The sequence below is a fragment of the Plecotus auritus genome (assembly GCF_963455305.1).
Source record: "Plecotus auritus genome assembly, chromosome: 10".
Taxonomy (NCBI): domain Eukaryota; kingdom Metazoa; phylum Chordata; class Mammalia; order Chiroptera; family Vespertilionidae; genus Plecotus; species Plecotus auritus.
Genome location: NC_137785.1, coordinates 31,918,058 through 31,934,323, shown reverse-complemented (window position 1 = coordinate 31,934,323; position 16,266 = coordinate 31,918,058). Strand labels below are relative to the sequence as shown.

General features: G+C 43.6%; 1 protein-coding gene and 1 long non-coding RNA gene across 2 annotated transcripts in view; one reads left to right on the top strand and one right to left on the bottom strand.

The window, feature by feature from the left end:
- LOC308235068 overlaps positions 1 to 16,266 on the bottom strand; it is a 45,686-nt gene that overhangs the window by 11,888 nt on the left and 17,532 nt on the right. Inside the window, exon 3 of the long non-coding RNA XR_013959162.1 lies at positions 3,539 to 3,633. This is a non-coding gene — a long non-coding RNA (uncharacterized lncRNA). The remainder of the gene's footprint in view (positions 1 to 3,538; positions 3,634 to 16,266) is intronic.
- Positions 8,882 to 9,868, top strand: LOC308235519 (large ribosomal subunit protein uL18-like). The gene has a single exon (XM_080644399.1). The coding sequence runs from the start codon at positions 8,916 to 8,918 to the stop codon at positions 9,807 to 9,809; it is 894 nt and encodes a 297-aa protein (XP_080500525.1). The 5' UTR covers positions 8,882 to 8,915; the 3' UTR covers positions 9,810 to 9,868.

Here is a 16,266-nt window from a genome sequence, read left to right as displayed (position 1 = left end):
CGGAGCAGCTGGGTGGGGTGGGACGCCTTGCTATGAGGGAGAGCGTGGGGGGCGGAGGGAGCTACAGGAGCGGCGCTCCGGCTGGAGTGAAGACTGAAGGCTCTAGCCAGAGCGGAGGCCTGGGTCCCGGGTGCCGGAGGAAAACTGGTGCAGGCAGCCAGGGGAAAGAAGGCCTATTGCACGAATCTTCGTGCAACAGGCCTCTAGTTAGTTATAATCCTAATGTTTTCTGATAAAGGTTGTAAGTGGGCAGCTGCTGTTGCCGTTTTTAGAAAGAGCTCTCATGCACAATGCTCTCCAAAAACATAAGGCACAGTCTCAAGGGCCATGTAAACCTCTATGTATACAACAGAATCCAGGAATGCTGGCTAAATATAGGAGACATGGTGGGCCACTGGCATTCCTGAATAGTAGGAAAAGTAGGACTGGGTAGGGAAATGCAAAGACACGGTCATTTTATAAAGCAGCTTATGAGTATAGCATAACAGAAACTCCCTAAATTCCTGACCTGTATATCCAAATGCCTACCTAAATGTATACTTAAGTGATCAGCAGATATATCACAATTAACAAGTCCAAAAGAAAACTCGATCTATCTCCAAAATTACTGAAGTCTTCCTATTTCGGTAAATGATAAATCATTCTCTTTTAATTAAAACCTTGGAGTCATCAATCAGTCAATCTTGTCAGCTATTCCTTTAATATATCTTAAGAATCTGACGACAGCCTTAACCGGTTTTGTTCGTGGACAGAGCGTCAGCCTGCAGACTGAAGGGTCCCAGGTTTGATTCCAGTCAAGGGCATGTACCTTGGTTGTGGGGACATCCCCAGTTGGGGGTGTGCAGGAGGCAGCTGATCAATGTTTCTCTCTCAGCGATGTTTCTAACTCTATCTCTCTCCCTTCCTCTCTGTAAAAGTATCAGTAAAATATATTTAAAAAGAGAATCTGACTACATGTCACTAGCTCAACTTCAACCATTTTCTTACCTAGATTACTGCAACAGCCTCCAATTACTCTCCTAACCTTGCCCCCTCCACCAGCTTATTTTCTATACAGCAGCTGAAATGTAATTCTGACCTTATCACTCTTCTGCTAAAGTCTTTGAGTCTCCCAAATCACTCAGAACAAAGGCCAAGTCTATGATTTGGACTATTATCTAACCAAATCTACTCTTAATCCCTTCTCCCTTCTCCTTCCGTCCACTAACATGATCACTATTTATTATTGAACAATGAGCACAGCCTCTGGGCTTTTTAACACTTTTTGTTCTTTCTGGCTGAATGCTTTTCCACCAAATACTGCATGCCCCACTCTCACACTCTTTAGATCTTTTTTTTTTTAAAAAATGTCTTGTTGAAAATATAAATTTATCACATTGGTAGAAATATAAATTGGTTTGCTTCCGAGAATAATGTGCCTATTTCTATTAAATCTATAAATATAACTCTGACCCAGCATTTCCACTTAGAGCAAATTATTATGTAGTTGTATCTGCATAACTCTGCAAAACAATATAAACAAGTATATGCACTTGTGTCTTCAATAGCATAAGCCTAGAAACTACCTAAATGGCCATTAATAGGAGATGTGTTGCTGATAGAGAATTTCCCCCCATTTCCACCCCAAAAAACGAAACTATATACACAATACATACCACCATTTATAAGAAAAGTAAAACTAAAGGGCCTTATCCTATCTAATAAAGAGGGAATATGCTAATTGACCATCACACCCTCACAAAGATGGAGATGCCCAGTCCCCTCACCCTTGCCAGAGCGCCTGCCTCCGGAGGCCACCAGTGCCCTCAGCCCCCCAGCTGCCCAGGGCCGGCCCAAGGGCCGATGAACAACTGAACAAGCAGGCTGTGTGGGGCGACCAGGCGGCAGGGGGGTTAGTGAAGGATGACCAAACGACTGAACAGCAGGCTGCGTGGGGCGACTAGGCTGGCAGCGGGGGCAGTTGGGGGTGACCAGGCTGGCAAGGGGGTCAGTTGGGGGCGATTAGGCTAGCGGTGGGGGGGTGGGGGGGGGCGCGGCGCAGCAGTTAGGGCAACCAGGCCGGCAGAGGGGGGCAAATAGGGGTGACCAGGCCGGCGGGGGGGTTGGGGGGGGGGAGGCAGTTAGGGGCGATCAGGCCAGCAAGCGGAGGAAGGAGGGGTGTGGGGGGACAGTTAGGGGCGACCAGGCAGGCAGGCGAGGGATTAGGAGCCAGCAGTCCAGGATTGTGAGAGGGATCCTGGATTGGAGAGGGTGCAGGCTGGGCTGAGGGGACCCCCCTGGTGCACGAATTTCGTGCACCGGGCCTCTAGTCCTACATAATAAAAGGCTAATATGCAAATAGACTGAACAGCAGAACGACCGGTCGCTATGACACACACTGACCATCAGGGGGCAGACGCTCAACGCAGGAGCTGCCCCCTTGTAGTCAGTGCGCTACCATAGGGGAAGCGCCGCTCAGCCAAAAGCCCTGAGCTGGGCTCATATCTGGTGAGTGCAGTGGTGGCGGCGGGAGCCTCTCCTGCCTCCGAGGCAGTCGGATATCCCCCAACGGCTCCTGACTGTGAGAGGGCACAGGCCAGGCTGAGGGACCCCTCTGAGTGCACGATTTTCGTGCACCAGGCCTCTAGTATATTCATATTTGCAGCAGATACATAATATATGCTGGCTTATTCCTAGACTACCTCAAGAAGTATTAATGTGAAACTCTTATAAGTGACTGCACTTTGTGCTGGCCCATGTGGCTTGGTTGGAGCATCGTCCTGTTCATCAAAGGGTGGTGGGTTTGATTCCCGGTTAGGGCACATACCCAGGTTTCAGGTTCGATCCAAGTTTGGGGCCATGGCAGGAGGCAACAGATCAATGTCTTACATCAATGTTTCTCTCTCTCTTAAATCATTTTTTTAAATAAATAAAAAACATGAAAGTGACTGAATCTTTGAAAAAGTGTTAGGATCAAAGCTCAGAGGTTAGAATTTTTTCATTTACCTTAATGTTCAAAAAACGTTTTACAAGTTCACGTATTATATTAAATCAATCTCTCTCTCTCTCTTTCTCTCTCTCTCTCCAGTCTGTTGATGTAAAATGGGGGAGGCGGATAAGACAATATGAAGTATGATCACAGATGTAAAATAAAATTCTGAAGCTCTTAACCACTGAAAGAATGAGAGAAAGTGATCAGTAATAAAAAGGAACCTAAATGTCAGACAATATGTAAAGACTCAAAACCTATAAAAGACAATGCATGAGGGAAGGAGTCTATACACATTGGGAGATATAAGACTCAGAGAATCAATGAAAGAGAGAACAATTACACAGAGGCAGTATAAGTAAAAGTGTGGACATTCAGATTAAAGATAATAGGGGAACCTGGTCCTCTAGAATCTAAAGAAAAAATGTTGACTAGAAATATTCAAGTATTTAAAGAATTCATACCAAGTGATACTTCAAGAGTAGGACCTATAAGAAAACCTTCTTAAAAGCATTTCAGATGTCGATGCTTACTGAACAACTATAACCTGTCTGGTTGTCATTCACTCACCTGGACAAATTTCCTTTCCACTTCTTTCTCCACCATCCAATTTGCCTTTCTGCTCCAACAGAAAATCATGTACAGCTTGGTTAATTTATAACCTGCTGTTGGAGAAATGACACACCACAATGTTAATGCTGGGGCCAAAATACCACCCTAGAACTCAGGCTGAGACCTGGGCTCTCAGGGCCTTCTGAAGGAAAAGGTTCAATTTCCAGGGATGACCTCTGAAAAAGAACAAAGTAAGGACCTTTTGCCTTAAAGATTAAAGTACAACTATATGAGCAAAGGGACTAAGACTATGAATTATGAATTTCAAAGCCATACTCATTAAACCATTTAAGCCTCCACATATCCTGAAATGGGCAAAGAAGCTTACTTTCAGAATTTTACTTACATAGAAAAGATGTTCATACCATACCTATTTATTATTGTTCTCTAGCATCACACACCTGCATAGGTTCTTGTTAGGCCCTTATTCCTGGATTAATTCAATACTCAAGTCTATGACTATAACAACATATGCCTATCAGAACTAAGCCACATGGATAAAATACATAGGAAGTTGTTCTGACAGTATTCAGGAATTTTTAAAAAACTACCAAAAAATTTTCCTGAAATACTAATATTTACTTTGTTTGCATTATACTCTGAGTATTTCTAATATTATACATTAGGAATGTCTTGTAAATATGTTCATCCATTCATTCAAAAAACATGTTTAAGGACAACTGACAAAATCTGAATATGGACTGGAATAAATTATAGTAATGTATCAATGTTAAATTTTCTGAGTTGGACTACTGTACTATGGTTATAAAAAAGAATGTCCTGCCTGCCTGGCATGGCTCACTGGTTGAACCCAGTAGTAGGTCACATCAGCTGACGCTCATAGTTCAATACTGGGTAAGGGCCTACACCCAGGTTGCAGGTTGCATGCTTGATCCCCAGTGTGGAATGTGCAGGAGGCAGCCGATCAACGATTCTCTCTCATCATTGATGTTTCTCTCTCTCCCCCTCTCCCTTCCTCTCTGAAATCAATAAAAATGTATCTTAAAAAATGTAGGTAGCGGCTCTAGGGTCAAGCCTTGGGCTGACCTGTGGCAGGGCCACAAACAAATCCCAGCCTGGAGGGCAGAGCTCTCCTAGCATAATTAAGCCTGACCTTGTAGCCCTCCCTAATCCCTTCCTAAGTAGCTAATGGGCTGTGGGAGGTGTAGCAAGTGTTGCCAAAACAAGAACATTTGTATACATGTTAATCTACCCTTGTTTTAATCAGACTATAAAATAAAGCATTGGCTTGCTGGCTGGGTCTTTTGTGTCCTCATCCAGGCACGGGAGATCCACCAAGCCCCAGCTGAATTCTCTTGTCTGTCTTTTCTTCAATCCTTCACTACCCCTTCTCAGGTTCACCCTTGGCCATGCTGGCGCGGCACGAAAAAAAAAAAATGTCCTTGTTCTTAAAAAATTCATGCCTAAGTATTTAGAGATAAATGGAGTATTGTATGCAACTTAGTCTCAAATGCTTCAGAGAAAAAAATTACAAATACATACTGAGAGAAAGAGAGAAAAAAAATAATGTACAGAAAAAAAAATGTAAATGATTGGTGAATTAGGATAAAGGCTATATGGGACTTCTTTGTACTATTCTAACTTTTCTATAATGTTGAGATCATATTTAAAAAGCAAAATTCTAAAAAAACATTTAAGTTACTACTTACATACATACTATCTACACTGTTGAAAAAGCTTGTTCACCAATTTGTACTGGGGTGTGACAGAGATGGAAGGCTTAGAGTCTTGTTTAAACAGTAATGTATACAAAGAAACATGAGAAAGAGAGTTGGCTGAAGACAATCTGCAAGAGGAAAGAGATCAAGTTTGATACAAGCAGATACATCCATTAGGCAATTGTATATATAGATGAGGCCTCAGAATAGTCCTAGAATCGAAATGATAATTTGTCAGGTGTCAGAATATCATTGCTGCTAAAGACACAGATGGAATGTTACTGTGAATACTTACAGAGAATATACATTCTGCCCTGGCCCAATGGTTCAGTTGGTTGGAGTGTCATCCCATAGACCAAAAGGTTGTGGGTTATGGGAGGCAAGCAATCAATGTTTCCCTCTCATACTGATGTTTTTCTCCCCCCCCACCCCACTTCTAAAAACAAAACAAAATAATAAAAACATATCCTCAGGTAAGGATTAAAATATATATACTCATTATGTGAAAAAGATGGTCAAGGATAGAGAGAATCCTAGAAACACCAACAATCTAGGGAGGCTAGAAAAAGTTTCACAAGAACATTGTGGCTGTTTGGTTTTGAAACTTTCAAATACTTCTTTTTGAAAAACCACACAAACATCAAGAACAACAGGAAAGAGTAATATCAACCAGTCAATCTTTAGTGAAACTAGTAGAGAGAGAATATATGTTAACTCTAAATTATATACAAGTGTGGCCCAAAACACAGGGAACCACAATAGTGTGGTAGTTGTAGCAAGAAAGATTAGATAATGGTGAGAAGTTTTTGACTTAACAGATCCCAGAAATAACTAGCAAATATTCATTCTCAAAATGAGGTATTCACCCTGAGTAAAAACTTGTAACCAATTCTAATACTGAAGAAAATTAGGGACAAAACCAACAACAAAACCCAACTCCCAAATTCCATGTACCTCTGCCAAAGGCAGACCCAAAAAAGAGGCCTAACCAGAAAGTTGCAAAGAAGCCTACAGAAAACTGGAAATGCTGAGGGGGACTCTTAAGGATTTCAAACTTTAAAAATCTGCAGATATTTCCTTACAGAATGAGTAGGCCTCATCCTAAGAGGTAACTAATGAAAGCAAAAAGTAAATTAAACAGAAAAGGACTGCAGAGAGGAAGCAGAAAGAGTACGCTTAAAAAATACAGTAAGTCCTTACTTAACATCATCAATAGGTTCTGCAACTTTAAGCAAAACAATGTATAACAAAACCAATTTTACCACAGGCTAATTGATATATACAAGAGTTCAGTTCCCATGGCATCTCATCAACTTTATAGCAAAAGGACACTTTAGGGAAGAACATTATTCCAGGACCTGCTGTACTTGGGAGTGGGGCATCCTCAGATTTACCAACTTCTAAAAGTGAATACATTATCCTAAAAGGCAAGTACTATGAAAAATTATGGAAAACAGAGAGATGGAAATAGAAGTCTGCCTCAGCAAGGTCAGTCATTGAGCCAGAGAAGGTACACAAATCCCTTGCTTTAAAAACTAGAAAGGCAGGTGAACTTTGAACTATAGAATGATACTATGCCTCCTTTTTCCTGGTACTAGTCTAAGAAAATCTATCTGATACAAACATGAGTAACACAAAAGAATCTATCTGTGTCCATAAGGGGATACTACAAAACAGTGAAAATAAACAGCATAATTTTCCAACAGTTTAATAAACTCATTGCCACAAAGCAGATAAAGAATGAAACACAACGTAACAAAATGTTTTAAAAAAGACATTAAAACTTTAAGAAACAAGCAAAGCTATAAAAAGAACACAAAAAAATAAATAAGAACTGCATAAAGAAACAAGAGGGAAAGGAAACAGAATAAGAACGAACATCCTATTTCTATTGTTTGTTTGTTTAAAGACTACAGTATTACAGTTTGTAAAAGCTTTCCCCCCCTCAATTAACATGATTTTCCCTGGTTATTGTATTTGAGACACAGCAGTGGCCTCAGCTTTAAACTTTTTGTTTCTACTCACATCCCCAGAGATCCAGGCAGCTTGAGTAATCTATATGGCTATACTGTTTAGGAAAGCATAATCTGTATCTGATCCCAAAAACCATGATGGAGGCATTTCTATTAAATTCTAAATAAGGACAGGATGCCCACTGCCTCAATTATTATTTAATATAAACAACTACTCAGTATGTTAAGCAGGGAATAAAACTAATTTATAGAAATCAATAAGCCTCCCATATACAATGACTCCATTCATAATAGCAATCCTATCTAATAAAAGAGCAACATGCAAACTGACCATACCTCCGCTACCCCCACAAGCCAGGCCCACCAGCCAATCAGGAGTGAGTATGCAAATTAACACAACCAAGATGGCTGCAGCCATGGGGTGAGCAGGAGGCTTGGGTTTCCCCGGTAATGGAGGAAGCCAAGCTTTTCACACACCCTGGCCGGCCTAGGCCTCCACTCAAGGCTACAAAGTTTTAATTATAGAAGATAAATAAATTCCAACAAAAATGGCAGCAGCCACGGAGCTGGAGAGAGCAGGAGGCTTGAGTTGCCCCCGGGGATGGAGGAGGCCAAGTTTCTGCAGCCCCGGCCTGCCTTGGCCTCCGCTTAAGGCTACAAAGTTTCAATTATAAAAGATAAATAAATCCTAGATACCAGGGCCTCTGCTTGGGCCTGCAAACCACCACGGGCCCCTCACCCAGGCCGCCCCACACTCCAAGGGAACCCCCACCCTGATCCGGGACACCCTTCAGGGCAAACCAGCTGGCCCCCACCCATGGACCAGGCCTCTATCCTATCTAATGAAAGAGTAATATGCAAATTGACCATCACTCCAACACACAAGATGGCTGCCCCTATGTGGTCAAAGATCCTGCCCCCACCTGGACACAAGATGGCCACCACAAGATGGCCAGCAGGGGAGGGCAGTTAGGGGTGACCAGGCCAGCAGAGGAGGGAAGTTGGGGGCGACCGGGCCTGCAGAGAACGGCAGTTGGGGGGGGGGGACCCAGGCCTGCAGGGGAGAGCAGTTGGGGGGGGACCGGGCCTGCAGGGGAGGGCAGTTGAGGGGGACCAGGCCTGCAGGGGAGGGCAATTAGGGGCAAACAGGCTAGCAGGGGAGCAGTTAGGCATCAATCACACTGGCAGGGGAGTGGTTAAGGGGTGATCAGGCTGGCAGGCAAAAGCGGTTAGGGGCAATCAGGAAGGCAGGCAGGCAAAGCGTTGGGAGCCAGCAGTCCTGGATTGTGAGAGGGATGTCTGACTGCCCAGGATCGGGCCTAAATGTGCAGTCGGACATACCTCGAGGTGTCCCAGATTAGAGAGGGTGCAGGCTGGGCTGAGGGACACACACCCCCGTGCACGAATTTCGTGCACCGGGCCTCTAATATGAAAGATAAAAAACCCAGAAACAAATTTAGTAAGAAGTGTCTAAAACTTATATAAAGAAAATTTTAAAACACTCCCATGGATGGGAGTATTTAACATCATAAAGATCTAATGTCCCTTTTCCCTAAGTGGTAAGTTTAATGCAATACCAATAAAAATAAGGTGTTTTGTCCCCCTAGAATAAGCTGATTTGAACATTTACATAGAAAACAGAGGTCTGTGGCAAGCCGCGGCCGTGGGTCTCTCTTCCACAGGATGGGGTTTGTGAAAGTTGTCAAGAACAAGGCCTACTTCAAGCGATACCAAGTGAAATTCAGAAGACAGCGAGAGGGTAAAACTGATTACTATGCCCGGAAACGCTTGGTAATCCAGGATAAAAATAAGTACAACACACTTAAATACAGGATGACAGTTCGAGTAACCAACAGAGATAACATCTGTCAGATTGCTTATGCCTGTATAGAAGGAGATATGATAGTTTGTGCAGCTTATGCTCATGAACTCCCAAAGTATGATGTGAAGGTTGGCCTGACAAATTATGCTGCAGCATATTGTACTGGCCTGCTGCTGGCCCACAGGCTTCTCAATAGGTTTGGCATGGACAAGATCTATGAAGGCCAGGTGGAGGTGACTGGAGATGAATACAACGTGGAAAGCATTGATGGTCAACCTGGTGCCTTCACCTGCTATTTGGATGCAGGGCTTGCCAGAACTACTACTGGAAATAAAGTTTTTGGGGCCCTGAAGGGAGCTGTGGATGGAGGCCTATCTATCCCTCACAGTACCAAACGATTCCCTGGTTATGATTCAGAAAGCAAGGAATTCAATGCAGAGGTACATCGGAAGCACATCATGGGTCAGAACGTTGCAGATTATATGTGTTATCTAATGGAAGAAGATGAAGATGCTTACAAGAAACAGTTCTCTCAATATATAAAGAACAACGTAATTCCAGACATGATGGAGGAGATGTATAAGAAAGCTCATACTGCTATACGAGAGAATCCAGTCTATGAGAAGAAGCCTAAGAAAGAAGTTAAAAAGAAGAGGTGGATCTGTCCCAAAATGTCTCTTGCCCAGAAGAAAGATCGGGTAGCTCAGAAGAAAGCAAGCTTCCTCAGAGCTCAGGAACGGGCTGCTGAGAGCTAATAAACCAAATCACAATTTTCTATGATTTTTCAGAGACAATAAACTTATTAGGCAAACAGCTAAAAAAAAAAAAAAAAAAAAAAAACAACAACAAGCAAGCAAAAATAGCTAGGAAACTCTGCAAAGAATTATGAATTATAAAGCCTCAAAAATAGAGTTAAATAGTGGCACACAAATATAGACTGGAAGATGGAGGAGAATATATATAAGTCCACAAATAGACTAAATACATGAGAATTTAGTATATGATCAAAATGGAATCTTAAAACAGTAAAGTTAAGACCTTGAAATAAATGGTGTTGGAAGAAATGGGTAGCCAATTGGAAAAAGATAAATCTGGATAAACACTTAATACTATATACCAAGGTAAACTCTAAATAAATTAATAAAATAAAAGGTATAAATATGAAAACAAAACCCTATAAAAATTTTAGCCTTGTAAGTATTTGAAAGTATAGGTGAAATCTGGAGTGAGAAAGGCATATTCTGACCATAATTTAAAAATTCATAAATCTAACTACATAAAAATGAAAATTTACCTCTGGATTCTGCATTAAGAAATGACCACTATGAATAGTATCAAAACACACATTTAAAACTGGGAAAAAAATTTGCAACTCATTTCACATACAGCTAAACTTTCTAATGTAATGTCACGGGTAGAATAAAAAGCTACCCCCCAAAGAAAAATGGGGAATGGGATAGAAACAAATAGTTCCCAGATAAACAAATGTAATCCTTAAACATATGGAAGATACTCAAACTCACTAATAATGAGGTATGTAAATTAAACCTACACTGAGATACCAATTTTCACTTATGCCTTTGGCAAAAACAAACAAACCAGTAAAATAAAATTAGCTATTCAACACTACACTCTGATGGTTAAGGTTCTGAGAGAAAAGGTACTCTTGTACTTTGCTAATGGGCATTATTAAGTACTTAGCTACATGGGCAACTCCACTTGTATCAATCTACTTTAGAGATACTCCTGCATTAAGTACAAAATGACACAGATTAAAAAAATTCATTATTACAGTTAGTAGCAGCAAAAGATTAGAAACAACCCAAATGTCCAACAAAATAACGTCCAATAACTGAATGAACTATGCTATATGCACATAATAACATCTTACTTATTCTGCAGTTACAAAGAAAAAAAAGATAACGATTAAGAAAAGCCATCTCCAGCCAAAACCGGTTTGGCTCAGTGGATAGAGCGTCGGCCTGCGGACTGAAAGGTCCCGGGTTCGATTCCGGTCAAGGGCATGTAACTTGGTTGCGGGCACATCCCCAGTAGGAGGTGTGCAAGAGGCAGCTGATCGATGTTTCTCTCTCATTGATGTTTCTGACTATCTATCCCTCTTCCTTCCTCTCTGTAAAAAATCAATAAAATATATTAAAAAAAAAAAAAAAGAAATTGGATGGCAAAATTTAAAAAAAAAGAAAAAAAAAGAAAAAAAAGAAAAGCCATCTCCAGGACATATTGTTAAGTGAAGGAAGTGAGAAAGTGATGTATATAGTATGCTAACTTTAATGTAAGGAGGGTGGGGGATAGGAGAGAAGAATAAATATACACTAGCAGCCCAACAAACAAAAAATTCACCTGATAAACAAGAAAATATATGTAATTGAAAAGAAGAATGTGATAGGGGAGGGGTATAGAATGAGACAAGATATCTCTGAAATATATTTTTTGTTACATCAGAAATGCATTACTTTTCTAAATAATCAAATTCGTTTTTTAAAAAGCAGTCCTTGAACTTGAGAACAAATTGAAGAAACAAACCCAACTGTTAACTTGGTAATATTTCCTCAAAGAAAGGATTTATCTCAAATGACTTAAGAACAGAGAATTCTAACTATTCATCGTTAGTGGGATGCTTTCTAAAGAAAAAAATCAGTACAAAGAAATTTCTCACATGATATAGTGTTTATGGTTATTATTAATATCGGCATTGTTATTTTGAAACCATTTTCTTTATAATGCAAGATAAAGCTAAGAAAATAAGTATTTATGTTAACTTGTTTCAGAATTTTTATTAGAAAATACAGCTAGGAGCTAATTAGTAAGCAAAGAGCTGTACTATTTATATTGAATTAGAAATAACAATATGAACTCAGGGTTTTTAAAAATAGATTTCCTAGCTCTGTTACTGAAATGGCCTTAAAACAATGTCATCTCTACAGCAATAAAAAAATGCAGTACCCAGATCTTGATCTCTAACACTATTCTTCAATAAAAGGAACTAGAGCTCTTTGGAGACATGGCCATTTCCATGTCTGGAAGGGAAAGTATAAAATGGGCCTAGGTAAGAAAGCTTTCAAAATTAAGTGGTGGCATGTCAAAATGAAACAGGAGTCAGCTTAAAAGAATGTCCCTGAATTAAAACTATGATGAGTGTTGCAAAGAAAACTAGCTACAGTTATTAAGAGGATCGTCCAGTACACCAGAAAGGTTGCAGGTTCAATTCCTGATAAAGGCACATACCTAGGTTCAATCCCTGGCCGAGGCACATACAGGAGGCAACCTATTGATGTTTCGCATATCAACATCTCTCTCTCTCTCTTCAAATCAATTTTTAAAATGTCCTCAAGTGACTTTTAAAAATTAAAAATAAAATGACGCTTAAAGAAATAAAAGGCAGGAAATTTTAGAAACAATTTAAGGTAGCAATTAAAATAATTGTAGAACCAAACTGAAAATACAACTAGCATACAGAAAAACCACCCTGAAATATCAAGGATGGAACCCTGCTGGAGAGAACACCCCTGATAACTAAGGATGAAAAGTGGATACCAAAAAGAGACTGGCAGCAAGGGTGGAGGTATGAACGAGCTGGCCTGGCTCCCACAGACAGCAACTGAAGTTCCAGAGGGGTATCTCAGCTGTGGGGGGTTCCCAGACCAGAGCACCAGAACTGAGAAAGGTGCCCACATAACATCTGCTGTGAGAAGCAGCAGGGTTGCTGTCTGCCAGGGAGAGGCTGCAAATGCAGACACTCTCTTAAGGGGCTAACACACAAAATTTTGTGTGCAGCCACTCAGGCTCTGGCATAGGGAGGGCAGAATGGACTGGAGTGTGTGAGCAGAAGCCAGGATTGGGGGCTCTGGGGTTGGAGCTCAGAGGGCAGACACCCGTTTCTTAGCTGAGTCATTCTCTTGCTGTGAAGGACATCTTTCACCCGCAGACCTTTGCTATCTAGGTGATTTGCCTGTGGGGGGAGGGGGGAGGCAGTTGCCTCACCCAATTAAAACACCTCTTGCCCCACCTTGTGGTCAACAACCCGAGGTTAATCAAGTCTCACTGTGAATGGCACTACAGGCAGAGGTGGGTCTCTGGAGGCTTTGAGTCTTTGACTAATCTAATCCCAGGCCTGGGGCTAGGAAGAGCAGACACTGATGCATATCTTGATCCTTTCCAAAGGCATCCAGCTCCTGCAGAGGGAGTCACAAGCTGGGAATCACTTATAGCTCCAAACAGGGTATTCAGGGCAAGTCACAAACAGCATCTGACACTGTCCTGCACTAGAGATTGGAAGGCGTAGCAGATTTACCTAATCCACAGACACAAATCAAAACAGATGGCTAAATTGAGGAGACAATAAAAAAAAAAAAGCCCCAAATGAAAGAACAAAAGAACTCTCCAGAAGAAGAGTTAAATAAAAAGGAGATAAGAAATTATCAAACCACACCTAATAGTTTCTAGGAATGCAGCACTGAGATCATCTGGAGAAGAAGCTAGCCTAGCCTACTGGAGGATAAGCCCTGCTGTAGAGAACACCCCAGCAGATGGCACCAACTCCAGACTTATGGTGGACTGCTTCCAGACATCCATGTCCCACCTGACTGCAACTCCATCAATGAGCCAGGCCTTGGACACTGCCCATGACCCTGCAGCCACTCCAGCCAAAATCCTGCTGCCTCACCCACAGACCTGCAGACCTTAGGACCTCCACCTCCAAGGGTGCACAGCTCCCGCAGCAGTAAGTGCGACTTCTCCCCTCCCCAGCTGCAGACCGCTGGATGACACAGTCATGCTTTTCCAGTGCGCAGGCCTCCAGAACCCACCACTCCACAGGCCACTCCTGGGTGCCGCTGTGAGCCCCCACTGGGTACGCTCTTATACAAACAAGGGTGCACTACCCTGGCAGTAGAAATTCTGAATTCCCTCTTCCTGGATACCTGCCCAAAGATACCTCCATCACGTGGCTTCAGCGCAAGGGCCACTCTGAGGGGACCACCCTGGCAAACGGCCCCGGGGTACCTCTGTAAGCCGCCACTGGGCACATGCAAATCCAACCAAGAATGCAGCAGCAAAAACTGAGTCTTCCCACTCTACAGCTGCCGACCTCTGGACAAAACAGTTGCGCTTTTCCAGCGCAGGCCTCCTGACCTCACGACCGCAAAGGTGTGCCTCTGTGAGCCCCTGCTGGGCGCACTCTTATCCAAACAAGGATACAGTGCCCCAGCAGTAGATATTCTGAATTTCCCCTTCCTGGATACCTGCACACAGACACCTCAGTCGCACGGCTTCAGTGCCAGGGCCCCTCTGAGTGGACCGCCCTGGCAAACAGCCCCGGGGTACCTATGTGAGCTGCAACTAGGCGCGGACAAATCCAACCAAAGACTCAAGACCCCGGCAGCAAAAACTGAGTCTTCCCACTCCACAGCTGTTGATCTTTGGACACCACAATCACGCTTTTCCAAAGCACAGGCCTCCTGAGCCCAAGGCCGCAAAGGCAGCTCTTAAGTGACTAGGTGAGCCCCCGCTGGGCACACACAATTTCAACCAAGGGTGCAAGGCAGCAAAAATTGGGACATCCCCCTCCCCGGCTACTGACCTCCGGACACCACAGTTGTGCCTTTCCAGCAGGCAGGCCTACTGAGCCAGCTGCTCCTATAGGTGGCTCGTGGGTGCCTCCTTGAGCCCCAGCTGGGCACGCTTGTATCCAAACAAGGGCACACGGCCCCAGCAGTAAAAATTTGGACTTCCCCATTCCTGGCTGCCTACCCACAGACACCACAGTCGCGTGGTTTCAGCACACAGGCCCCCTGAGGTTTACTGCCCCAGCAGGTGACTCCCAGGTCCCTCTGTGAGCTGCCACTAGACGCACTCATATCCAACCAAGGGCTCAAAGCCCCGGCAGCAGAAACTCAAACTTCCCCCTCCTCAGCTGCTGACCTCCGGTCACTGCAGTCACACTGATCCAGCGCGTAAACCCCCTAAGCCCGCTGACTCAGCAGGCGGCCCCTGGGTGCTTCTCTGAGCCACCGCAAGGCACAAACCCAGCCGCTGGCATCCAGTCCCCACAGTAGCTCCGCTCCAGCACAAGGGCCCCCTGCTCCAGCAGATGGGTCCTGGGTACCACCGTAAGCAGCTATTGGGTGTGCGTATCCAACCAAGGGCTCACATCCCCCCAAGCAAAAACTGGGACTTCGCCCTCCATGGGACCAGTGGCACACCACAATAGCTCCGAACCAGCATGTGGGCCCCAGGATCACACACCCCTTACAGACAGCTCCTGGGACCCTCTGTGTGCTGACACTGGGCGTGTGCCTCTCCAACCAAGGGTGCACAGTCCCCTCCATAGGATCCACGACATCTCCCACCAAGCTACCTACCTCTCGACAGCTTGGTGAGTTACTGAGGACTTGCCCCCCTGGTCAAGGTCACACTGTTTCAGCCACAGACCTCGAGATTCCCATATCCCCAGCTGCTGGATCCTGAACCCCCTCATGATTGAGAGGGAAATCACTTTGGCCAAAGTCCCATTGCCTCAACCACAGACTACAAAACACCTGCCTGTCACTGTCATGGGCTCCGGGCCCCTATTAGTGAGGTGCAGAGTGACACTAAACCAGCAAGAGTCACACCACACAGGCCAATGTCACAGTACCTGAACCTCAGGCCCCGAGACTCCTTCCTCCCAGGAAGTGGACTCTGGGAACCCACAGTGAGCACATACCAGTTAGACCTCAGACAACCTTTCCCACAAAAGCCAGAACCACAATCACATTCAAAACACCTTGCATAACGAAGCCCGTGATGAGACTTCATCCACAAATAAGAAACTAACATTCAAGATCCAACTGCATCAAGAGAACCCAAAAGAACCTGGGTAGCAAAGCAATTGGATTTAGGACATGGAAACAATTACAACGTTCCAGCACAACATGGGGAAACAAACAAACAAAAAAATCCCCAGAGGAAACAAAAAGAGGAATCACAGGAAAGGGAATTAAATGAAATGGAGGCAAGTAACATGTAAGAGAAAGAATTCAGAGTAATGGTTATAAGAATGCTCAAATGGCCTTAGCTGGTTTGGCTCAGTGGATAGAGCATCGGCCTGCGGACTGGAGGGTCCCAGGTTCGAATCCAGCCAGGGGCACATGCCCAGGTTGTGGGCTCGATCCCCAATGGGGAGTGTGCAGGAGGCAGCCAATCAGTGGTTCT